Source organism: Lagopus leucura, unplaced genomic scaffold (genome assembly GCF_019238085.1).
Source record: "Lagopus leucura isolate 7727_CA_CO unplaced genomic scaffold, USGS_WTPT01 Super-Scaffold_100009, whole genome shotgun sequence".
In the NCBI taxonomy this organism is placed as follows: Eukaryota; Metazoa; Chordata; class Aves; order Galliformes; family Phasianidae; genus Lagopus; species Lagopus leucura.
In genome coordinates, this window is record NW_024962266.1 from 2999121 (window position 1) to 3025444 (window position 26324).

A 26324-nucleotide genomic window follows, 5' to 3' on the forward strand; every position below is an offset into this window, starting at 1 on the left:
ACAATTCTGATACACAAAGCTGCTTGCTTTTTCCTAAGAGTCTGCCAGGTACCTGAGGAGGTACAGGAGGATAGCATGGTGCTGTCAGAATACATAAAGGGAAGGAAAAGGCCAAGACTTTGTTTGCAAGTGTGTGTGTGTTTTATTCCTGTGAGATGCTAGGTTATGATCAAGAGAGAGCATCTGCATGGTTCTTCTGTACTGGACACGTGAGGTCTTGGTGTTTTGTTTGAACGTGGCTCACTGGGAAAATACAGGCATAATACATACATAAATACATAAAGTGGAGAGAGGCTGGAGGAAGTAGTCAGCAATGAGCAGAAGCACTGAGGACGTGTCTTTTGAGAGAAGAAGTGGGCAGACAAAGATTCTTTTTTAATGTGAGACATGTTAAAATTGTTTTTAAAATTGTCTGCTCTGTTTAGGAGAAAAAATAATTGGTTAAGTTGGAGAACGAAAGCATTGAGAACTGGGAGAGGTGAGACCAAGAGCTACAGTAGGAAGGGCTTGGAATGAACTTGGGGGGGTAACTGGAAGTCTGTTAACAAGTGTCTGCAGGGGGCTGTGTGATCCAGGCCCGTGTTTTCTGTGGTCAAGTTGAAAAAAGAGCAGCTTGGCTAACCTTCCTGAGCTCTCTTGTAAGGCTTGTTGAACACTCCGCGGTGGTCTTGGGAGGTACTCAAAACCTCTTCTGGTTTTACCTGTGGCGCACTACAAAGTAGCTTTTCGGGTTGTGCCTCTGCTATGTGGAAGGCAGAGCACGTCAGGAAATGTCTTCCAAATGATTAGTTACCAAGTATAAAGAGCCCAGCTTTATTTCTCACGGAATGGTAAAAGGTCTTTCATAAGGGCACTCTACAGGATGGAGTCCATCTTTTAAAGGCAGAAAAATGTTATAGTTGAGCCTGGTCAGTAAAGGATTTTAACTTAATAGATGACATGAGCGCTGGGCAAAGTGCAACTCTGTGCCCTCTTCAAAATAGGCTGCTCAAATAATGAATGATGAGGTAGTTCCTTCCCCAGCCCCAGTGATATCTGTACAGGCTTCAAGATCTCTCATGCAAATTGTGTCCAGTTTGGGGCTGCGCAGTACCAGACAGATGCTGACACTGCAGTGAAGGTCACCAGGCTGATCAGAAGGCTGCAGCACATACTGTGCTGGGATAATTTAAAGGTACTGTGTTTATTGAGGATGGGAAACAAAACTTGTCCAGAGGAGAACCTTACTGTTATCTACAAGCACTGCATCAGGAGTTGAAGATGGAGCCATGCTCTACTCAAAGTTCCACAGTGACATGCTGAGAGGCAGCAGATATCAAATGTGGGGAATTCTAATTACCTAATGGGACGTTTTTAAGCCATAATCATTGTTCAAGCAGTGGAACGGTTTGTTTAGAGAGATTCTGGAATCATCTTTCTTGACAATCTTCAAGACTCCACACTTACTCTCAAGCCCCTGAGTGACCTAATCTAACTAGAGCTGCTTGGAGCAGAAGGTTGGACCAAGTGATCTCCAGAGGTCTCTTCCAACCCAAGATATTCTCTGATTCTGTGCTGTAGCCATGCAGAGTGATGCTGGCTATTTAAATTCAATTCTTCGGGCTTGCATTAAAGTGAAACTTGGAATTTAGGCAGCTGTTTTGTGGGATGTCCATCCACAAAGTAAGAGCGTGTACTGCGTTAAAAAAAGAGACATTATTGGCTGTAAATATCCTCAGGGGCCATGTGTGTTGCACGCATTCACAACCCAGCCACACCAATCTGCTTCCTTGCCAATCCTTGTCCTCCTGTTCTGCTGAGGTGTGCATTCAGATTTGCATCTGAGAGCTTCTGAGAGGGAGGACATAAAACCAAGAGAAAAATACATGATACATCCAGAGGAAGGGTTCTATTGCATTCCCTGCAGAATCAGACAGGATAAAACTGCTTTGGCTAATGCTGCTGGCTTATAGATGCTATACAGTGTGGGGGGAAAAAGGCATGTTTCAGGGAAGAATTTGTACAGCTAAAAATTCCTCCCAGGATCCATTTTCTTTTTTTTTCTTCCTTAATTTATACCGAAGGGATTGCACAGATCAGAGCATGTGAAAAGTCTTCAGAATGGAAACAAAGTAGAGATTTTAAAAACTGTTTATTCTCCACCCTTTGCCCTGTTCTATTTTGAAATTTGACGTTAGTGTCTTTTGAAAGGGAGCATATGGCATTTCTAATTAAGGCCTGTGATTTTCTGACATACAACTGAATAATGCATTCCAACTACCGTGAAGCCTTCCAGATGAAAGAGTTTCCAGGGCTGAAGCACTGTAGCTTTGTGCTGCATCTGATTGGGATAATTATGCTTTGTAACACTGATCTCCTTAGGAGCTTTGAAGGATGTTGTGTAGCATACTGACCTGGTGAGGGAAGGATTGGCTGGTGTTGATGTTCCTTGGTAAGCTTGTGCTTGAATCAGATAACAACCCAGAAGTATTAAGTGTAGCTTATTTTCTAAGTGCTTTAGTATGGTAAGAATTTGATGAGAATTTAGTTAAAGTGATCCTTCTGTTTGTTTATTTTTACATCCCCATGTTTCCATCTCCAACTTCAGTGTACGTACGAAGGTTTGTGAGCCTTTAGAATTAGGAGCTTTTTGTCCATTTAAAATGTTTCTTTTTTTTTTATTGTCATCTAATGTGACATACAAACAACCTTACTGGTTCCAAAACATAAAACCAACCTATGTTTAAATACTTTGCCATGCAATTAAAAAAAACCAAACAAACATTTGTTGTGCTGTTGTATGTGCACAGCATTTTTGCCATTAACTGTCCTTGAAATACAGTTGTCTTTTGTCCTTGTGTTTTGTTACCAGATTCAAAACCTGACAATGTTTCCATTACTGACTTGCCTTTGGCAATTGCTGAGAGTAAACAATAGAAATGTGTAATTGAAGTCTGAATGACAGGGATGAAGACGTAGCTGCGTGAGATAGCTCCAGAGCAAGCTCAGGCATTCTGACACCTGAGCTGCCCGTACTCTGAGGCCTCTGAGGGTAACGGGGCTGTTTCAGTGCCTCATTTGGACTGGATTTCACTAACAAAGGTGCTGAGAGCTGCAGACCATTTAAATTTTAGTGTTGTCAAAACTGTACTCGTGTTTAATCTTTAGCAGTGTTTTCTGCAGATAACACTAGAAAAAGCCCAGAATAACTGCAAAGCCATGATCGCGTCAGGAGCTGTTCTAAAAAGTTCCCATTCACTGTAGTGAGCAGCTGCATAGGCTTCCAAAACACTTCATAACTGGCTTGTTACTGCCTGTTTGAGCCTACTATCCTAAGCTCATGCTATCTTCTTGAGTTGTGTGTGTTAGTCATATATAATGGCACGTATTCCTGCAGAAGTCATTTGTTCTGATACTTATTTTGCTGCTTTTCCATCTGAAGCATTCTGTTCCTTACCGTGTGACCTTTAATGTGGCAGTGTCATTTTTACTGCACTTTGAGCTTATTTCGTTAAAAAAATAATTTCATTGCTCTGAGCAGGCTTTTGGAGAGCACTGTGCCACATGAGAGCAGAATGCCACGGAAAGGATGGATGTAATGAAGTGGTGTTATTGTCTGTGTTTTGCAAGAGAGTTCTTTTTATGTGAAACTCAGAGTGGATGTGACTTTTAGATAATTTTACATTGCGAAGTATCACTGAATGAAGAGCTGATTGCCTTGAATCTTTTCTCATGTAATGCTTTTCTGCATCTCAGCCCTTTCTCTCATAACAGCCCTGTCAATTCTTCTGTAGCCTTGTCTTTTAAACTCTATGGTGACTTTACTAATACATTTATTTTGTCAAATCCACCAACCATTCTTTACAGTTCCACTAATACTGTCTATGTCTCTTGCTGGTTTCGAAGCTGATAAGTGAGAAGAATTTGTCTGACACATTTATGTATGCGTCCTTAATGTCTGTTCTTTTTTGGTAAATCTGTGCATGCTTTTGTTTTCTTGTTTGTGTCTTTGTTTTTATTTTGCAGAGAGTGATAATGAACTCTCCAGTGGCACTGGTGATGTGTCAAAGGATTGTCCTGAGAAGATTTTGTACTCCTGGGGAGAATTACTAGGGAGATGGTAATGCTTCTTTTTTTATATATAAAAATTTAGATTTTAAGCATTAACTTTTTCTTTGTTTTTGAGCCTTATATGGAATATATATATAAAATATGCAGGAAGCTTGAAACTCTCTGCTTTACAGGAGAGCTGCTGTGGCTGAGGTACATTTCATTGAATTGTTTAGGAAGGCTCTTCCTTCTCTTCTTTCATGTGCTTTGTATCAGCACAAGAAATTGTGGAAGGACTGCGACCCTCACTGTAAACTGTTTCTGGTGAAGAGTAAGATGATTTGTAAGCCTGGAGCAGCATGAATTCTGTGCTTTAATTTCTGTGCTTTAATTAAGCACAGCAGTGTATGTTTTGCCAAGAGAGAAAAAGACAGTGAATTTGCTGCTTCTGCAGGACCTTATGCTGTTAGCAAATGCCAGAACCACTTACTTGGTTTTGTCTTTATAAGTAATAGCTCATACTGCCTGGGTCAAATATAATCATAGGTTCTTAACCCAAAATTGGCGCTCCAAAAAGAGCTGAAAAACGTTTTAAGGCTTAGTAAGATGCTTTCCCTCTTTACTTGACCACCTTGTCTGTTTGGAGATGAAACAACCCTTTATTGCAGATCTTAGATGTAAGGGACACCTTGTGGAAAGGCCACCTCGATGAGACACCACCGAGTTCTCAGCAGAGCCCCTCCTTCCTGCCTTTGTTTTTGTCATTTCTCACCACATTTTGAGTGCTGAAGAAAATGAGGAAGTGTGTGGAAATTGATTGATCCCTGTACACAGGTGCCTTCCTCCTCTGGGATGGCTAGAAACAGATCTGCTCTGGAGCTATTCAGGACTATCCAAGGCTTGTTCTAAAGGTCATCCCAAAGAAAGAATTTATAAATGGTTTGAAATCTTACATCTGGCACCACAAAACCAATGAGCCACTTAAGTCAGAGGATCTTTTGGTGGTCAGACATCCCAGTTGCAGTAAGTTAAATACAGGATGAGAAATGAGATGTCCCAGTTAGCTTGAAGTCTAGCAGTAGCATTTTGTTTAGCAGAGTCTCATACAGTATTCCCTTTTGAGATGAATTGAAATACATAAAGGACTTGGATTCTTAAACAGCGTTATGTTACATTTTAAGAACAAAACCTGGAAAGCGTAACATGAAAAAATTTTGACAATTTGAAATGTTTTAAACAGTGCACCATATGCTAAAGGAGTATCTGTGTGCTTGTAGAAAGCGTAAAGAAATAAATAGGAACGTTTTCACTTGGGGAAGTGGTGTGCCCATTTGCCTTGTAGGTGAAAAATTCCTTGCATTTTAAATTCTCCATGTCAGTTAATTGAAATGTCACTGTAAGCTCATGGACTGAGTCAGCAGAAACATTGCTCCAACAGTCTCCTTCAAAGGGCACGGCAGAGCGAGGAATAATTGCACAAGAAGATGCGGTAAGCAGTTGGAAAGCAGTGGAATGCTTTTAATTTATTTCACAAAGCCTATTCCTCACTACATCCTAAAGTTGCTAAAGTGTTACTGCTGCTGTGAAGCTATCTAAATACATGTCAGCTGCAGTAGTGTACTGTGGCATGCTCAGTTCCTGATAGTGAGCATGACGTGATGAGGTGTTGTAACATGGAAGGAGCATCTCCATTAGTGGCTGCTGGAGGTTATTAGTATTGTTTCTTAGCATGACTCAGCACACCCCTGTGATGTTTATATGGGAATGTTCCTTTTTAGCTGTTGATTTTATCTTATCTACTTGCTGACTCATTAGCGAAGGCTTTGTGTTTTATATACAATGCATATGACCAGATTCACTTAATAACCAAGCTAATTTGATATGAAGTGTACAGTGAATAGTTTGCATTTGCAAAACTTAAAGTCTCTATTGTATTTTATTTATACCTGGATGTATGCTTCATCATACTGTAGCTATTTAGAGTGTGTGACTCTTTTAATCTGTGAATATTGTCTTTACTTTCAAACTTCTTCCTGTCATGGCGCTACTAATGTGCCCTGCCTCAGGATATACCAGAAAAAGGAGCAGGGCCTGGCAAGGCCTTCATTTTGGCTGACTGAATGATGAAGTTTGAAGTGACTTCTGTTGCACCGCATGCTTAAAATTAAAGCTAATCACTGTTTTTAAAAGCATTATGCATAGTAAGTCATGCCTTCTGGCCCGTCCCTGGTGTCACAGTGATTTGAGACAACGGGAGTATCATGGATACCATCCTCTGAGTATGGGACAAAGAACATTGTTTAGAGTGGCTTTTAAATGGAAACAGCAGTGGAAAACTGTTCACATCTTAATGAGCCGCTTCAGAGAATGAGTACTCCAAACATTTATATAAAATTGAGGGTCAAATTATGGGTTATTTAATTAAATGGCAGCTTGCTAGCATTTGGCTAAACTGTAGCTCTTAGCATTCTCCTGCCAGTAGAACTGAAAAACATAACAATGGTCAAAACAATAACAAAGCAAATTCCTGCAAGCATTTTGTACCTTAGCAAGAGTGGCATCAATTCACACGGCCTTCTTGCTGCACTGTTAGGAAAATTGTCATAATAAATCAAACCAAGGTTTAATCTACAGCAGTAAACACCATTATCTCAGAAAGGGTTTTTAAATATCTGTGTCTGAACGCTGTGCAGTGTTGTACGTGCAGTTGTTTTATCCTGAAGGCATGGGCTCAGTTGTGAAAAATACCCTGCCTTCAGTATTCGATCTGTGTGGTTGCAGCCTCCTCACATTTATGTGTGCCCACTTTTGAGGGTTACTGACATGGTGCTGGGGGCAGGGAAGAGCCAGCCTGGTGCTGCAGCATGGCCTGGTGGCTGTGCAGCCTCGTGGGCAGCTGTGCTTGGGGTGCTGGCATTTTAGCAAGCTGCACGTCAGGGCTGCTGTGCAGTTTGCTGTGTGCTCATGGAGCTTGGGGTAAGAGCAGGACTGCAGATCTTTCTGTTAGCACTTAAAGTCACCTTCTGATTGCTCCCAGAATGTCATTCCCTATGCAGGGAACTTATGCTAAACATAACGTTGCACATACAGTTTAGTTTTCCCTTTCAATTCAGTTACTTTTTTATTGACCAGTTTATTGACCAGTTCAGTTTCTACAGTTTATTATTTTAATTCTCATTACCATTTCTCATCTTCCCTGGCATAACTTGGGAAACCACTATATTTTGCCATTGGTTCTCGCTGTAAATCCTTGCTTCCCATCTGACGAATACTAGTTAGTATGACCCGTGGAAGAAATGTTTATAGCTGATGACTCTTAGTTTTCAGAGCACTATTGGAAAGCTTGAGCTCTTTTTGTCTCACTTTCTGTTCACGTAATGTAACAGGTGAACGGTTCTGTGTTTCTCAGGCACAATAACCTTGTGGTGAGACCCAACGGATTGTCCACGCTGGTGAAAAGAGGAGTTCCCGAGGCACTGAGAGCAGAGGTTTGGCAGCTGCTGGCAGGATGCCACGACAATGAGGCAATGCTGGATAAATACAGAATTCTCATCACAATGGTAAGTGATTTTTTTTTTTTCCCCTTCTCTTTTTTGAGGAGTTAAAATGAATTCTACATTTTATTACAATTTTATTCGATGGCAAAGTAGCAGAAGAGTGGAGCGTTTTGGCTTGTTTGAAGCAACTGAAGTTGTGATGGTGACTTTACCTCCTGCCAGGGGTACCTGCTGAATGACATTAGCGACAGAAACTGCTGACCTATATCTGCAGTAATACTTGACATTTAGGCTTTCTGATCTCTTGCTGAGATGATAATAAGCGCATCAGCTTCTTGTCCAGGTGTTTGCTTTTTGAATTCATACCTTTGTTTTTCAGCAGTTTCTGTTTACTCTGTGTCTTATTTTCCTGCTTTTTAGTAAGAAATAAGAATACAAACTCGAGTGGTTTTTATTTTGTTGTTTAAAAAGAAAAGAGAAGACCAGTCTCCTTGTGGTACAGATGGTTTGAGAGGACTGCGTCAGTAATCTGTTCCTATTCCACACATCAGTGCTACCAGTGCAGTCAGTGAGCACTTGAAGTTGTCTGTGGTGTTGTCCCAGACTGCTTATAGCTGTAATCTAAAGCTTGAGAACCACTGGGTTATGCTGGCAAAAACTTTGTGCAGTGTGAGTACGTTCACTTACTGTGATTCTACAATTCACCGCAGGGTGCTCATGCACTTTGAGGGGGGAAAAAAAGCAGTATCAAGAATGGTCACAGTGGCACAAATAGGTGAATATACTTCTGTATGTTGATCAAAGAAAATGTTGGATTCATTGTATGGAGAATGAATCACATGTCCACAGAAAAGTTCTGGGGTAGAGGTTGTTAGTAAATGCTTCCTTTCATAATCTTGTGACATCTTTTTGATGCTTGTCCTGTTTGTCTGACCTACCAGCTTTGTCGGTCAAGTTTAAAAAGTCCCAGTGTGAGATCTGCCATCATGACTTCTTTTTCCTTTACCAATTAATAGAGTTATTTTGACGGTGTACATTTTTCTTTTTGAAGTGGTACTTGGGTTGTATTTTCCTTGGAAACCATTCGCAGGACATCTGTCAGCTGTATGTTGCATCAAAGCCACCTCCATTATTTTTCTGCTTGCTTTCCAAAAGTGGCAAATATATTTGTTTCACTGTGGAGGAGGGAATGGAAAGCTTCTAAAATACAAATCTGATCTTGAAGCTAGGGTCTCATGCCTCAAAAATACCTTGCCACATTTAGCCTTTTCATGGTAGAAGTATTTAGGTGGTGTGTATTTTGGAAGATGATAAATGCTGCACACGCTGGTATGGATTATGGAATGATTTGCTGAAGCATTTGTGCAAATTCAATTTTCTTCTGAAATAAATCTATTTTGAAATCATAAGCTTTCTTCTGTAGCCAAACCACACGTAGCTACTGGTGATAACATCACCCAGCATACATTGGACGAAAGAGTTCATAAAAATAAATGGATGAGAGGGCTACTGTGCCAAACTAAAGATAAGGCCTGTTGTTGGTTGGATGCAATAGAAAAACTTGTCAGACTTTTTGTAGGAACTTTCTGTGCTATATCTGAAGAAAACCGGTTTCAGTTCTGTGTGCTTGTAAAGTGAATTAAGCTACTTAAGGATTGTCATACATCCGTTCTTCTCTGAGTCCTGCTGAAAGCTTTCTGGTAGCAGTATTTTATGTGTATCAGTAATGAGATGCATGTTCAACAGATTTGTAATGCAAGTATTATTCAATTGTTCACTTTCTTCTGTATGCCAGAGCAGAACTGATTTTTCTGCATTGTTTGTGCACTGCTGTCCCAATATATGAACACGTGCGTGATTTTTTTCCATAATTAACTTTTCTTCCCATCAAATATATAGCTTTCATTTTGATTCTTTCCGTTTGTGCATACATCTGGGCAGTTTCATTGTCTCCTTGACTACTTCAGAATTTTCAGTAAGCATGTGCATCCTTGAGCATCTTCCTGTAAGACACTGCAACATGGTAAGAGATGGCAACGTTCTGCATTTGACTGTCCTGAGAGTCAGGTGTGTCAGAGGTGGGAGCACCATCTGTGCCATGCCCTGCTGCCTGCTTGCCCCTGGTACAGCTCTCCCTGACCCAGCTGCCTGCTTGTCTTGGAGCTGCAGCCATGCTTTCCCATGCTGCTCCATCTCCTAGCTTCTCATCACAGCTCTCTCCCAACACCCCGGCCCGTTTTCCTTTCTGTCATCCAGCCTCAGCAGTACTGTTCTGATGAGCTGCCAATTGCACTGCCTCAGAAAGAGCGAAGACACCTGGAAATCAATGAAAGAAGCTCTTCACGTGGAGATCTGTAAGGAAGAAAGTTTATGTAGGTGCAGGTTTGTTTTTCTTTGCCTGCTGATCAAAACAATATGACTAAACAGTGTCACTCTGTAGAACGGTGTGGAGTGCTGCAGTCATTAACTCAGCATTAGCCATTACTTCCTGGTAATGTAAGGAATGCTGGTCAGTTTTCTTGAATGTATCTCTTGACTATAATAGCACATTTGATTATGTGGGATCTACAAAATTTTTTTTCTAAAGCAAATTGTAGAGAACTGACTTGAGGAACAAATCTTGAAAACTGTCATTTTACTGTCACAGGTTCTATGTTGATCTGATAGCTAGGGTTACCTGTATTGGGCTTATGATACCTGATCTGTGGATGCATCTTCTGGGCAACACAGAGAAACATATTAAGTGCTGGAGCTTTAAAACTACTGGGTGAGTCCTGGGAAACTGCTTGCTGCGGAAGGAGAACAGTGTTGACAGATTGAAAATGGGTCTCTTGTGAATGGTAGCACAATCTCAATATAAAGATTTACTAAGAAACTGTGATACAAACACGGCCTTTCTGTTAGGGAAGTGTTTTGTTCTGTGTTTTCTGTCAGGGGTGAATAATTTGGGTTTTGTTTTAGTGTTTCAGTTCAACACAGAAAGAAAAATGTCTGACCTAGTGTCAACGGTTTATGGGCTGGTCCGGCCCAGTTCCGTGACCAGCAGGGCGGAGGGATCTGCGGATCCACGCCTCTGGGAAAGGGGAAGCAGGGGACCCCAAAATACTTGAAAACAACAGCACTGATCTGAGGTGGAACAAATGATTTTACTAAATATAGTATTAGTAAAATACAATGAGAGAGAGAGAGAGAGAGAGTCTGTTTGAATTGTATAGACTTCACCACAATGCTGGGGTGAGAAGTGCAGTCCAGTTGAGTGACTGAAGTGCAGATGGCGAAGCGCAGGCGGCGAAGCGCAGATAGCGAAGCGCAGATAGCGAAGAGCAGGCGAAGAAGAAGGATCAGGTGACCTTGCTTGGAGTTATATCCCCTTGCTGACCGCAAAGTCTCCTGGGGAAATGTAGTTCTTCTCCGACGGACGAACATTCGGCAGATATCAAACCCCACCCCCAATGCATTACATGATGTTATGGTGTGGAATACTGATGACCAAAAAAATCATAAAACCATGACACCTAGTTAGAAAAATCAGTGCTGTTCTTACTGGCTCGAAAAGGCAAGTCCTGTCATCCCCTGTGCTGGGGGTCAGCAGGCTGCTGAGAGCCATCTAGTGAGCTGTATTTCCAATCCCAGAGCCTTCTCATGGCGGCATGTTTCCCATCTCTGCTTTGAGCTTCTGGGAGGGCAAGGAGGGAGCAGCACTTCTGTGCTGAGAAGTACTTCCTTACTGACAAGCCACTGCTCTGTCTTACATCTCCTGCTGAGTTCCAGCTTGGTGATTGCTGTGAGCCTCTCAGAAATCTTGACTGGAGCACAATAGCAGGCCTTGCGTACAATTTCAGAAAGTGGGAGTTGTGATTTGGCAGTGTTTCATTTCTGGCATATATGTAAATTTGTTCTGTATAAAAATTCCCTGCAGTTACCTTTATGACATGTGAGCCACGGGCTTCTGACCCTGCTGCATGTGGCACCGTGCAGAGGGGAAAAGATGTGCGTTAGCAGAGATAAATATGTATTTCTCTCCATTTGTTAAGTAAGAAACAAATGCAAATCTCTGAGAAAACTGCTTACATGATGATAATGAAGGGATAATATTGGTATTTATAGAGTTCCTGTAAAGTCATGTCAGATCTGTTTGTTAGATGCAGATGAACAGGACTAAGACACAAATGTGGGTTGCTTCAGTGATGGAGGCTTTCTCCTGTGTGTGTGTGACAGGAGTTCTTGTTCACCTTCCCATTCCCTCTCAAGTTGCTCAGGTGGGCTTTTTCCATGAGGAGATATATTTGGAGCTCCCATAAATTAACCAGTGCAAGGCACAGTTTACCCCATTTGCAACTGATGTGACTGGTAGTGGTCTTCAGCAGCCATGATGCTCTGTCACATCTCACTGACCCTGTCAGAACTGATGTGTAAATGGTTAGCAATCTGCTGTCACTTGATGGCAGCAATAAGGTAATATTTGCTTGACTTTTTTTTAATGCAAGTTCATTAGCATAGGTAGAAAATGGAATGTGGAGGAGATTACAAGTGAGCCACTGTGTCTAATCTGATGTGATAAAATGCAGTTGGCTTTGAAACTGGTGCCTTGATACCATGTTTGTTATTTGTGTGAAAGGGTGGCATTAAAACTGTTTAGTTGTGGATTGAGAGTTACATGCATGGTTTGAGTGGAAAATTAACCAAGCTTGTTATTTGCAGCTATACCAAAGACTGTGATACTAGCACCAGGAAGAGGAATATCTTTTGTCTCAATGGCATCGTGCAGGGTTCCACTGCTCAGTGCTCTGAGACTAATTAATCAGTAAGGGAGGCTAATTAAAAAGATGACTGTTCACCAGCTGCCACAGCAGGTTGGTTAATGGACTGAAACATTAGAGTATTTTCGTGGCAAATATTTGTGTTCAGAATTCTGCATCTGTTTGACCTCAGTGAATCTGGGAGAGCTGTTTACCCTTCTTTGTGGAGTGGAGCAACTTCTGGGTTTTCTGCTTGGTTCCATGGGGATTGTCCATGTCATCTGAGCTCTGCCTACTGAGCAGGCTGATTACCAACAACAGAGAGCATCCGGAATGGCATATAAAACTGTCTGCTTTTCTTTCTGTTTTTTTTTTTCCAGCAGTTTTTGGAAAATGTGTCTGTCTGTAGTGAAGCATTCTCATTATTCCCAAAACGACTGGCAGCTTTTCTTCTGAGATGTGTTCTAATGGCAAATACCTATGGAAAATCATAAATGTCCCTCCTTTGAAGGAAAGAGAAAAAGAATCTTAAGATCTTTGATTGTCTCAACTCTTATCACTAGGAAATTTCCATGATAATATATTGGAAAATGCCAATTTCTGATGTTTTGGTTCTACCTTTTTATTTGCATCTTTATATCATTTTCTACTAATAGGAAAAGACTCACTTCTCTTCTAGAGGTGCTAGATATCAATGGTACAGCTATATGCTTATTGATGATTAAAAAAAAAAAAAAAAGCTGTTACGATGATCAATTATCAATTACTAGAAAGTCACTTTTTCAGTAAGCTAAAAGGAGATACGTAATACTTCACAGAATTGTAGGGATTGGAAGGGATCTCTGGATGCCATAGAGTCCAACTCCACTGCTAAGGCATATTCCCTTCGGTAGGTCACACAGGAAAGCATCCAGGGAGGTTCTGAATATCTCCAGAGGAGACTTCACCACCTCTCAGGGCTGCATGTTCCAGTGCTCTGTCACCTCACCGTTGTTTTCCTTCATGTTTGTATGAACTTCCTATGTTCCAGTTTCTGCCCCTTGCCCTTGTACTGTTGCTGGGCACTACTGAAAGAGCCTGGACCCATCCATTTGCCTCCTGCCCCTTAGACACTTATTAGCATTGATGAGATCCCCTCTTAGTCTTCTCCAGGCTGAACAGCCCCAGGTCTCTCAGCCTTTCCTCAGATGGGAGATGCTCCAGGCCTTAAGAATCTTTGTAGCCCTTCACTGGACAATCTGTAGAATTTCCCTGTCTTTCTTGAACTGGGGAGCCCAGAACAGGGCACAGTACTCTGGATGTGGCCTCACCAGGGCAAAGTAGAGGGAGAGGATCACCTCCCTTGACCTGCTGGCCGCATTCTTGTTAATGCACTGCAGGTCCCGTTGGCTTTCTTGGCCACAACTACACACTGCAGGCTTGTGGCCAACTGTTGTTCCTCAAGACATCCAGGTCCTTCTCTTCAGAGCTCCTCTCTGGCAGGCCATCCCTAACCTGTACTGATGAGTGTGGTTAATCCTCCACAGGTGTGGGACTCTACATTTGCCCTTGTTGAACCTTACATGATTCCTTTCTGCCCAACTCTCCGGCCTATCCAGGTCTCACTGAATGGCAGCGCAGCCTTACAGTGTGTCAACCATGTCTCTCAGGTTTGTATCGTCAGCAGACTTGCTGAGGTGCACTCTACCTCTTCATCCAGGTCATTGATGAAGATGTAGAATAAGCCCAGACCCGCTACTGACCCTTGAGGAACACTGCTAGCTATGGGCCTCCAACCAGACTCTGTGCTGCCAGTCACAACTCTCTGAGCTCTAGTCAGTCAGCCAGTTCTCAGCCCACCCCTCTGTCACTCATCTGTCCCACACTTGCTTAACTTATTGATGAGGATGTTATCAGTGACAGTGTCAGAAGCCTTGCTGAACTCAAGGTAGACAGCGTCTACTGCTCTCCTCGCTGACACAGCCAGTCATGACATCACACAAGGCTACCGGGTTGGTCAAGCATGATTTCCTCTTGCAAATGCTGACTTCATCTGATAACCTTCCTTTCTTTTACTTGTTGGTGATGGCATCCGGAATAAGTTCTTCCATCAACTTGTATCTTGTTCGAAACAGAATAACACAATAACTGTGCAGGAACAGATAATCAGACACATACATAGCAATTCCAGTTTTGTGTTTGTTTTATATTCAGCTAACTCAATATCTATCGGCAGGTTCTTAAGTTTTACTTGTATCTGCCTTCCCTAAAGGGGTGAGAATAGGATGGCTTTTACTTACCTGATCTGTTAAACTTGATTGTTCATTTTGGGTCAGATAGATTTGTGATGTTTTTATAAATTAATGTGGTTTCTAGGGAAAGATCCAATGAAACACTGATTGGATTGATGGGATGTCTCGTCTTTGATATTGGTTATTATTGCCTCATTAGTGGTATTTTGGTTACTGCTAGAGGTTAATTTTCCCCTCTACGTGTTGTGGCATAACAAATTATATCTGAACTGAAAATACTTTCCAGAAATTAATAAGAAAATATTGCCTCTGAAGAGCAGACGTTGACAGAGGTTTTAATTCTTTAAAGAGCTTTATTTAAATTCAGACTTCAGATAAAAGGTTTAGTTTATTATGAATGTGCCAAGGTATGTAGTCACATAGTAAATGTTAATACTTCTGTTAGAAATTCAGGAATAAGATGTCCCTGAGGTGAATTTAATTTGTCAAGTTTTGATTCATTTATTGCTCATCTGGAGAAAATTTTTCAATTTTGTGTGCACGGAAGGGAAAACCTTGTACTCACTCTTTGTCTCTGAAGGAATTCTTATGTTTAATGACAGCTCTTTGCAGAAAGAAAAAATAGCATCCATCAGTAATTTCTGTGTTATCTAAATTTTAACCTTTATACATGGTATTAAAAAAATACGTAAAATAATTCCAAATTTTTTTTCAGGGCCTGTGTGAAAATTAGAAAGCATTCTACCATATGCAGAATTGTCCTGCATTTTCGCTTCTGTGCTCAACCACTTAGGATAACACTGATGGCACTCAGGATGCAACCCTGACTCTTGGGGCACTGTAAGACGTACCAGCTCTAAAAATCACATGCACTCACACATCTGTTCTGAAGGGTAGAGTGCAAATGAGATTTGCATTTGTCCTCCTGGAGGCCACCTTCTGTTGGGATCTGTGTAAATTTATAATCCGTTATCTGCAGAAGCAGGGGAGCATCAGTTGAAATAGAATGGTAATAACAGTATTATGGCCTGAATAGGCTTAACTGATGGCTACTGGAAGAACTGATACTTAAATTCATGTCCTCATAGTCTCTGAATGTACACTGATATATACAATGATACAGTGTTTTGTTAGGCAGAATGGAGCAGGGATATCTCAGTATCTCTGTTCCTTTAGTGTGCAATAAAAGCTGCTAGTTCTGGTAGATGCTTCATACTTCTGAATGAGTTTTAAAGCTCTACTCTATCCCTCCATAGATAAAACATTGATAGCTATCCTAGTTTACCTGTTAACAAACGGGGATTCAAACTGATCAGTTTTTGTGCAGACAGTTGTAAGAATATAGAATCATTTGATTTGAAAGGGACTTTTAAAGGTCAGCTAGCTCTACCTCCCTGCAATGAACATGGACATCTCCAGCTCCGTCAGGGTGCTCAGAGCCCAGGCCAGCCTGAGAGCTCTACAATTCCTAACAACGTTTATCTTCTCAGTGTTCTCATGATGCTGCCTTTCATCTGTAATTCTTTGCATGCTGACTTCCTCCTAACCATTCCCTGCTTCCATGCAAAGGTCACGTAACTGCTGTTCAGGAGGCCACGTTACTCGAGGGCTGCAGCTGTTTGAAGGTGAGCAGAAGAGACAAAGCATCATTTTGTGTACGTTGCTGTAATGGAGCAGCTAGGAGTAGAGTTCAGTGATGTTATCCGCACAGCATCTGCAGTCTGGAAATTGGAAAGCTGCACTGAAAGACAGAGCAATTGCATTTTAAATGCCTTGTTTATAAGGGTGACTAATTTCTGTTATTGCACATGTAAATTAATAGTGACATTAGTCTCCAGAAACAAATGGGGACAGCCTCAGACTGACTTGTAAATAAGAAGGCCATTTGTGCATCAGCTGGCTGCTGAACTGCAACGGTGCCACACAGAAGGCACTGGCATATCCAAATGCAGTGAGTATCTAAAAATGATCTCTGTCTTGAAAATCTGAATTGCTAGTTGCAGTTTTGGCTTCGAATGGTCTTTGTCTGTATTAAAGCTGAGCGAAACTTTGCTCTTGTTCTGCTGTGTGCTTCTGAAAGCTTTAAACCAAGTATTTTCTCTAAGAACTCAGTCTGAAGTCCTAAACTTTCGCATGTAGAAGGCGGCACAGGAGTCAGTTTTCAAAGCAAGCAGTTATTTTCTGTGACTAACTGTTGAGAGCTGATATTTCAAAATCTTGGTGAGTGAGCAGTAATAATATAAGCAATGTGTGTATCACTTAAATTCAAACTAGCATCTGATACATGAGAGGATCCTGATACCCTTTTCAACCTTAATTTATCTGTGACTTCTTTTAGATTGTAATTTGGGATTTATTGTTATTCATACTTGTTCTTATAGGATGCTCTAAGGAAATGAGCCAGTGTTAGGTACATTTCACAGTAATTGCTTTAAAGGAGATGAGAGACCTGTAGATCTCATTTACTGCCTGTAGCCCATAAACATTTTCTCTTTGAAATTAATATTTTCATACCAGTTAAGAGTAATTTCCCCATCAGTACCAAATTTGCAGCTGCTGCAAAAAGCAGCTGCCCTAAAGGAGACCACTTGCATCCTATTTGTGCATCTCTTCTTTCTAATAATCTTTCACATGGGTTTCTATGAACATGCCCAAATACTGCGGCAGCTAAGAATTTAGTCCAGTTGGAGATTGTCATGGGATGTTCTTTGGAACTGACAGCTGAATATTAGTGATGCTGAGCAATGTTTTAGTCAGATATAATATCTGATAGAATCATAGAGTCATAGAATGGCCTGGGTTGAAAAGGACCACAGTGACCCTTGAGTTTCAACCCCCTGCTATGTGCAGGGTCACCGACCACCAGACCAGGCTGTCCAAAGCCACATCCGACCTGGATAAAGCCACGTTTCTATGGCTGACTTGTCTCAAAAGTAACCCTTTTTCAAAATCTAATCTTATTTTGACCAGATAGTACAGTATACAGCCTGACTCTAAACTAAAACCCATATTTGGGGGTGCATTTTCAGGCTGTGCCTCTTCCAGACCGTCAGCCCGCCAGAAGAGGTTTTTTTTCACTGCTGGTGAAGGCAGCTGCGCTGTGGTGACTTCTACATATTTCTTCGGAGAACTTCCTCCTTTTCCTATGGTAGTGGTGAGGTGCATTCCCTCTGCAGCTGCCATGCAAGGCAGAATGCAAGCAACGGATGAAGGTAGCTCTCAGTTAGGTGGGGTGTTGTTTGGTCTGCTGCATGTTTTCTTTGGAATTGAAGACTTGCACTTCAAGCAACCATGCACTTGAATTAATTTTAGACTAACACAATGAGGAAACAAATTTCATAGCAAGCTCACAACAGTTTGTCTTTTGTCTTCGCTAGCTGGTTGAGTCAGCAACAAGCCTTGAAAATATGCAGCCTGGCTCCTTCAGCCTGAGTGTTACAAAGCATGCTGCTAAAATTTTTGATTTAAGGCTTTGATTTTCCTGTTTCTAAGGTTTATCTTGACTGAAAATTGCTGTATAGTGACTATTGAACATGGAGTTTCCCCTGCAGAAGCTCTTGACTTTGTCAGGATTCCTCATTTAACATCCATTCCTGCCTCCATGTTTGCACCTCTGGAAACACTTGTGGCTTCACGTAGTGCTTACAGGGGAATGGGTAACTGTGCACCTACCCTCAGGGATTAATACAGAGATTGAGCAAACAAGCCCACAAAAATACACTTAAATTTATCTGTGTTACCCTTGCTGCCCTTCCTTACGTCTTGCTTGACTTTCCAGTGCACAGTAAGGAATCGGTCAGATTCTTCTCCCTTTAGTACAAATCTGAATTCTTGGCTGTGCAAGCAGTGAATGTGGATAGCTGTGGTGGATGGGGCTCTCAGAGGGGTAAGACGGGAGTACTTCACATAGGGACTGTGGGTATACTGTGTTAAGTGTCAGCCAGCATGGGCATGGGGGTGAATGCTGTGTGCGTGGTTCCAATGGAAGTTATTGCCAGTGGAAGTTATTGCCAGTAAAAGTTACCGTCTCAAGTCCCTGACGTATTTGTTAGATACTCTGCCTACTATTAATTACAGCTTATCTGACTACAGGCCTCGGAAAGTTTCACTGTGTGCAGCTCTGTTAATTTGATAAGTGGTAATTTTGATATATGCCTGTCTGCTGCGGGGAAGTACAGCTCACAAGGCTGACCAGCCATCTAGCAGACGCTGAAGGGGAGAATGATCTTGTAATTACAGTCATCTGTATGTGTGAAGGGGCAGAACTCTGCTTGTTCAGCGCAGTAAGGAGGCAGCACAGGGTGTGCGTTGCTCCCAGTGACCAAAAGAAGTCCCAGAGGTGAAGTGTCTGTTCTCATCCAGCTCCTACCTTGTGCTCTGCGGAGCTCTCTGGAGTTTGTGCTAATTGTGAGCTCTGGAGCACCACCAAAAAGAGAACTCTACTTGTCTCTGAAGCTCTCTCTGAAAATTGAGTCATAGACGTTACATTTTAAGCCAGCAGAATGTTTGGTTATTCTACTTTTGACTGCCTTTTAAAATGCTAGTTGCCATAACAACTTTATTTCTTTATTTTTAGCACATCAGTTGCCATAACAATAAAATATAGCTTTTTGAATGTAACCATTTTTTTTTTAGCTTTATTTTACAAAGGACCTTGGGGGGGGGAAGGAAACATAGCAAAGCTTTTCTCTGTGAGCTCTTTGATTAGAACATGAGCTGATTTTTTTTCCTTTTTTAATCTAGTTCTGTTCAATTTCTACTGATTTTGTGACTACTGAGCATTTTCATAACTTGGGCAGGAAAAGTAATGCAGATCACTGTATAAAGCCTTTCCTTATGTAGAAAACTGCTGCTGGGATTTCATTTTGTCCATTGTATGCAGTGTATTCAAGCACCATAACTGTTGGAGTCACTTCCAACTATCTTTATTTCATTATATGGACTGGCTGTAAATATGGTGTTGACAACTGCTGCTGATACAGTGATATGGGAGTGTTCTTCTTTATGCTATTGAAAGCTGTCCTTCTTTCTGCTTGCTTGTTTCTTTTTCTTACTGTAAGATAGCTTTAAAGATTGTTCTGCAGCCAATAACTTCTTTTTTTTTGTCATGTCATTCTTTGTCTTATTTTTCATTAGAAGTATGAGAACAAATTATGCTCAGCTTGCTCTTGCAGCAAATATTAGAGATGTGCTGGGAAGAAAAGTGCTGAAGGAATGTGCTGTGTGCCTTTTCCAGCCCAACTAATCCCAGGGGCCAGGTGAAGATGCTGGCCTCTGCAGCATCCTGTGCAGGTGGAGCAGGCAGCATCCAGTGCACAGAATCCTTGCTTCTATGTGGCCTTCCAGGTAGAGTCAGTGTGTTTATCTGCCAGCTGTGGGGTGCTTACATCTGACATCTTCAAACATGAATGAAGAGCCTGATATTTATTTAGCTTCGAGGCTCAGCTTTGAGTGGGGGAGAGAGGCTTAATTGTGAGTTTAGTATTGGTGAAAAAAGTTGGCCTTGAATTTGATCTTGAACTCTCTGCTGCCTGGCAGCGTCCTCTCCAAATGCATTTGTAAAATGCATTCATAGATTCACTCAAAAAAGTTGTCTTTTGCCTGGGATTTGGCAATCCACAACATGATTGGCCCGGTAAAGGGCTGTAACAAGATGTCTCAGTGCTAGTTTTAAAGACAGCACCTAGATCTGCTTTGTAGATGTAATATAGAATTAAAACTGAAGTGAACACGAAGTAGTCAGCATTTACTTAGAGAAAATGTATCAGTTTTTTCAGGTTTCGTGGAGCAGAACTAATGTAGATTTATTTTTTGCTGTGCACATTTATCAGAGCAGCTTTGACCTGGAAGGACTTGTAATGTTTTTGTAAGATCTAAAATCAAGTTATACCTAAAACCAAGTTATAAAAAACCCACTGCTTTTAATCATAAATACTCAGTTGGACGTTTTAAGAGGCAGTGTGATAAGGTGCCCTTGCAAAATCTTGAAACAGAACTATAACGTGGAAAGCTCATTGGTTTGCCTCTATTTGAATATAATAATAATAAAGCCATACATAGTGCAAAAGTTGGAAGTTCTGTTCTTCAGTTTTCTGCTGTTTTTTTTAATTAACAAGATATTTTACCTAATATCAGCACTAACAAAGTATGTGTTTAATTCTGTTTGTTTCTTAGATGGCAAATAATGTCATTTTCTTTATTGGGCAAAGAAATATCAGAACTAATTTCTCAGCTCACATAACATTTTACATGTGCCAATTTCTATCTATAAATATAAATGTCCTCATATAATCTAATTTAAGATACAATCAGTACTTATTTGCAACTGAATGTATTTAGATGTTACTAAGCTCAAAGCACAGATATGAAATATCTTGAAACTTGACTTAGCTAGCTTTTAACTCTGGGGAGAGAAAAGTGAGGAGTGCAGTGGCATTTCCAACATTCTGTTATTGTTGTGTGCCATGCCTGAGTCTGCTTCTGTTGCTGTTTGCTGATTTTTCCCTATAGACTCCTGTTGGTAAGGTGCTGCTCCTGGACCTTTCTTGTCTGCTGTTATCGATGTCAGTGGGTGCTGATACATTCCCTGGCAGCACACAGGCTATGAGTGCTACCTCTTCAGCTGTTCCAGCTGGGAGGAAAATTCAGCCTAAATGAAGCTTAAAATCTATATAAAGAAATTGTACCACGTTTCAGTTTATAAATAATTTCCATGCCATATCCTTCCCGTGTTTCTCTCGTCCATTTCTTATCCAAAGTGGTGGAATAGCAGTCACGTTGTTTAAAGGCAGACTTTGAAAGATCCCAGGTTTGCTTGGATTGTCCTCACCTTTTTGCTCTCAGGAAGTGATGGATCGGAGGGCTGAGTCCACATCTGGGTTCAGTACCACGTCATCCTCAGCAGATTTTGCACTAAGGTAAATATTGAATCTCAGCTGCATTTGTTAGCTCCAGCACTTCAAGCTCTCGCTTTTTCTCCTAATGGCCACTGAACAATTATTCAAGGAAAGGTTTAGGGTGGAATGTACCCATTGTGTAAGCAAAGCTAACTTGTCCCTGAGATCAGGCACACGTTTCCAGGCAGCCTGTCTTATTCAGCTGGTGCTTAATGGGAGCTGTGACCATAAACGGGGACGGAATCTGTTTTTGACACGCACCTGTGAATTTGTCCTGTAGTGCTAGCTCCCAGGCAGCAGTGTTTTTAGTAAGAGGAACTGGAGTGAAGTGGATGATCTGAAGGGTTTTAAGCTGTTTTTGAGAAGAAGATAAATTACTGCTGGAAGTGCTCTGTGTGTGTGCTGTAGCTCTCAGCACAGCATTTCAGCAGTCGGCAGCAGCACCTTGCTTCCGAGTGTTTTCTGCCTCTCTTCTGTGTGCATGCCTATCTTTAGTAAGTGAACAAAGGTTACAGAGGGGAGATCTGTCATGTGAGTCTGTCTTTGTGAAGGGGAAAGGTGCTGTGTTGAGGTGGAAAAGGAGGAGCCGTAGGTGGGCCTGGCATGGAGTTCTGTGCTACATTTGGAGGGCAAAATAGAGGGTGCTCTTGGGTGCACTAAAATAGATAGTGCTCTTGGGTGCACTGAAGTTAGTATTGTGCACAGGTTTTTTTGTTTGCTTTATTTTGTTTTTGAAGAATGGAAATTATCTGTATGTGTACTTCAGCTTTGCTCTTGTTGCATCCAAACTTGTGCTTCTGCAAGCCTGACAGATGTGCACAGGTGTGAATCTTGGGTTTGTATCTTGGGAGCCGCTGTTGGACGGGGCTCAGAACTTGGTTTCCTAACCAAGGTTGCAACAGATTATTCGCTATATGAATTCATTAAGTCAGAATGGCTCTCAGCAGATCATGCTGTAGTTTAAGACAAGTATTTGGCTTTCATTAGGTGCAGGTAGGTGATCACAGTGTTTGGCGTTTGTTTTTTACTAACATTAAAAACTGTTGTTCTGGCTATGCTGAAATAGAATTACTGCTTATGCTGACAGAGCTTATGCTTCTGTCAAGTCAGCAGGAGTGCCTTTGAACAGATCATCTCCTGGTGCCCAGTTGTTGATAGGCTTCTAGAATACCAATTTAGACGTATCTGTGGCATTTTGTTCCAACTTTCTGGCTTGCTGCAGAAAAAGGTATTAGTAAAACCACAGCTGTGTCAAAGTGTGCCTTCAAGAAACGTATAGGAACACAGTATTAAAATCAGCAAGGGGGTTGAACTGGGTGATCTTTGAGGTCCCTTCCACCCCTGTGATGTTACTGCTGGTTTAAGGGCAGGTGGTTGAGTTGTGATTGCAGCCACATGACCTGCTCTGAGGGTGCATCCCTGAGCTTTTTCTTTTTCATACCATCCAAAGACTTTTTTTTTTTTTTTTTTTTTGGCCATTTTTCCTTGGTCCATTTTTGATCATTTGAAGGCTTTTCTTTTCCCATGCAGCCAGTTAGCAACAGTGTCCTTACGCTGCTTTTGTCCTAAGTGCTGTTTCTTCAAGCAGATGCTGTGTTTAATTCCTAAGGAATACTAATGATCACCATTCATTACACTTGACAGCATTTCCCTGAGGAAAGTTCACTTCTTTATGGATGGTTTACTCCAGGGTGTTTTATTTTGATTGAGTTGAAGCTCAGAAGTTTGGGAGGGCTTGTTGCTCTGAACTGAGTGTGTGAATTCAATTTATCATGTAATCTTGAGAACCTTCTTCCAAAGGAAAGTCTTATTGAATGTAGGACTCAGAAAAATAACCAAGTCTCAGGTAGTTATGTTTGAAAGGAAATTGTAGCATTTTACTCAATGAGTTTGCTCAATATTTATTAAATACAAGAATACTGTTGGTAGCCAGTTGTGAAGTTTCAAACCTTACAAGTGCTGATAGTAATTGCTAAATAACAGCATGGAAGGGCTGCACAGGAAACTTGCAAACATGAATGCTCAGCTTTCTGTACTGATCCATCACAACACAGAAATGATAGTTTTTGCCAATTTCTCGTTCTGCATGGCAGAATGGTAATTACCTAACATTTGTATGAGACTGGCTAATATTTATCACATTAGAAGCAGCAATGGAGGCGGAATGAGTGCAGCAGAGGAGCAGGCAGCACCAGAGCTTGCATGAAAAATGATCACTAGTTCCCTTCTGCATCCTTTGCACCTTGACCTTTCAGAAAGCTGCTGTCTCCTTCCAGCCCGTTATCCAAAACTGGCATCGTGGATCTCATCACTTGATCTTTTCTGCAGTCACTGGGGTATGGGGGCCATTGTGTTATAAAATGCAGATCCTCATTTCTTTTCCACCTCTGCTGCTTTAGGTTGCAGTGCAAGCTGCAGGCTTGATAGAGCAATGTTTTCCTGGAGGCACTAAAATCAAAACGGGTGTTCACATGATGTTGTGGACCACTAAATACCAGAGGCAGTAAAGGTAAAAGTACAGTGAGCTGAAGAAACACCATTGTTCTATAGGCTCTGAAGGTGGGTAGAGGAAAACAATAGGAGGAGCTGAGGAGAAGAGATGGCGTCGAGCTGGTAGAGAGCTGTTAACAACAATGTCATTCAGGTCTGCATCTAAATAAGTAACTATGATGTTCCTTATCCTACACTCCTGCCTGCATCTCCCTGCTCTAATCAATAGCTTAAAAAAATAAATAAATAAAAATTGAGCAAATGTAGTTGACCGTTTAGTCAGCTGACCATCCAGTTTTCTAGCAGAGTCCTGGAAGACTTGAAGCCGGAAATAGACCAGGAAAAAGATTATTTTCTTGCTTGGAGCTCCTAAATCAACTTCTGTGTGGACTTTTTCTGTCTGAGAAGCTTCATCTCACCTCCTCGCAGGGTCACACACATCATGCTGCTTTCACAGCCCTGAAGCTCAAGTTCCCACCACATCCCCTCTGTTTGTTTTTATCAGGATTGGGTGGTGCGCGCCTCCTGCTCTGGCTGGCAGCTTCTGTTGTATCTAGATGATGTAACTCATAAGGAAGGTGTGGAATCGCTGCTTCTGTTCAGTGATGGAGCGCTCTTTCCCTTTGCTGGACAGAACCAGCTACGGGACTTATTCTGCTTGTAAGATACCCCTGAGTAACAGCCTTTGGCTTTGCCCAATGTAATTGTTCTTTCTCACTTCCTTTCCCCTAGATGCAAATATGAAAATCCCGAAGCACACTTTGTTTAGAACTGTGCCAGAATCTTTGTGTCACTAATGTGCAGACAGAAAGCTTCTCCCATGCAGCTTTTTCATGTTCTGCCTGTGAAGAAACGCTGCAGTATTGTTCCATCTCTGCCTGTGATCGCGGAGCTCCATCAGGACAGGACAGCTGATTTCTGCTTTAATTCTCATTAGCCTTCAAACTCGTGGGAAATGCTGCTCAAGTTGGAGCAGTCGGGTTGCTGCTGTTGGCAGTGCTGCCTCTTGGAGCTGCTGCTGGGAGCAAGGCAGAGAGCAGCACAGGGTAGGGCTGCTGGCAGCTTGCAGCAGGGCCCTTATAGCTGCCGTGGAGGAAATCTATTCACAAATAAGCGATGTCCACTCCCTTACTTCATCCCCTTTGTTATAATTCAGGCGACATTCATTGCACTGCACTGAAAACCAGCCAGTGGAGTTTGCTGTTAATGGACACTCCTGCGTGGGGCCCAGCTCTGAGGATGCATTCTGTGTTGCAGCCACTCTCCATTCTGAGGCCCTGGGCTGATTCTTGTGTTTTATTCAATCCTTCATACTTGCCATCATCACACAGCCACACTTTGTTCTGCTTTAGAGCACTGGAGCTGTAATGTGCTGCCTGCAGTTCTTGCTCCAGGCTGCGTATGGCAGCCCTGCCTCTGCCTTGCTCGGAGCTATGGCATTGAAATCCCTTTGTCAAACTCTCCCACGCCATTCTTCACACATGTATTTTGCTGATCCGTAGCCTAAAGTACCGGGTTGGTATTTTCATATTTCCATTTATCTCTGTGCCTAAAGGCACCCAGCATCCCCGCAGGCTGATGAGGCTCTATATGGATATTTAGCATGGGGAGCTGGGGGTTGGATGCAGCCCACTCCTCCAGCAGGAGCAGGATGGCAAGATTGAAGTTGGATGTCAGGGGGAGGTTGTTTGATGTGAGAGTGGTGAGGTGCTGCAACAGCTGCCCAGAGAGGCTGTGGATGCCCCGTCCATCCCTGGAGGTGTTCAAGGCCAGGTTGGATGGGGCCCCGGACAGCCTGGGCTGGTATGAAATGTGGAGGCCCTGCATGTGGCAGGGGGTTGGAGATTCATGATCCTTTAAGGTCTCTTCTAACCCGGACCATTCTGTGTGTCTGTGATGGGGGCTTGGGAAATGGGGGGTGCTGCAGTTGTGCATCTGTACTTGCAGATGGGTGTGATACTGAGTGTAGTTGCAGATGAGTTTTAAAACGAGTCTAACTTCAGTATAAAAATAATGGATGTTTAGGAGACTGATATATATATATATATATATATATATATATTTGTCTGTTGGACACAGCACGTAGTTAACGAAGTTAGCCACTTGCAGGCGTTACACGGAGACTCCGACACCATTAGATGAAAGTTAGGTGTAGATGACCGAGGTTTCTGGTCGTTCTGTGCGGGCACTTCCTCGCACCGCCGGGCCCCGTTCCCACGCGCGGCTTTTCAGCCTCGTCCGTCCATCCGCGCCGCCGTTCCCGCGCTGCGCTGCGGGGGGCGCCGCCGCCCCGAGCCGCCTGGGCGCCGCAGCGCCGGCCCGAAGGAGGGGAGGGGAGGGGAGGAGCGGCTCAGGTGCGAGCGGCGCTGGCGGGGAACGGAGCGGCGGCGGCCGCAGCCGCAGCACGGCGAGCGGGAGACCGCGGGCGGGCGGGCGGCGGCC

At 42.3% G+C, this 26324-nt stretch overlaps 1 protein-coding gene across 3 annotated transcripts in view; it reads left to right on the forward strand.

Annotated features, from left to right (window-relative positions):
* RABGAP1L (RAB GTPase activating protein 1 like) overlaps window positions 1-26324 on the forward strand; it is a 204856-nt gene that overhangs the window by 40802 nt on the left and 137730 nt on the right. For all 3 annotated transcript variants that reach the window (XM_042874140.1, XM_042874141.1, XM_042874142.1), the window contains exons 12-13: window positions 4006-4099; window positions 7439-7589. In XM_042874140.1, the coding sequence (XP_042730074.1) occupies window positions 4006-4099; window positions 7439-7589 (245 nt within the window). The remainder of the gene's footprint in view (window positions 1-4005; window positions 4100-7438; window positions 7590-26324) is intronic.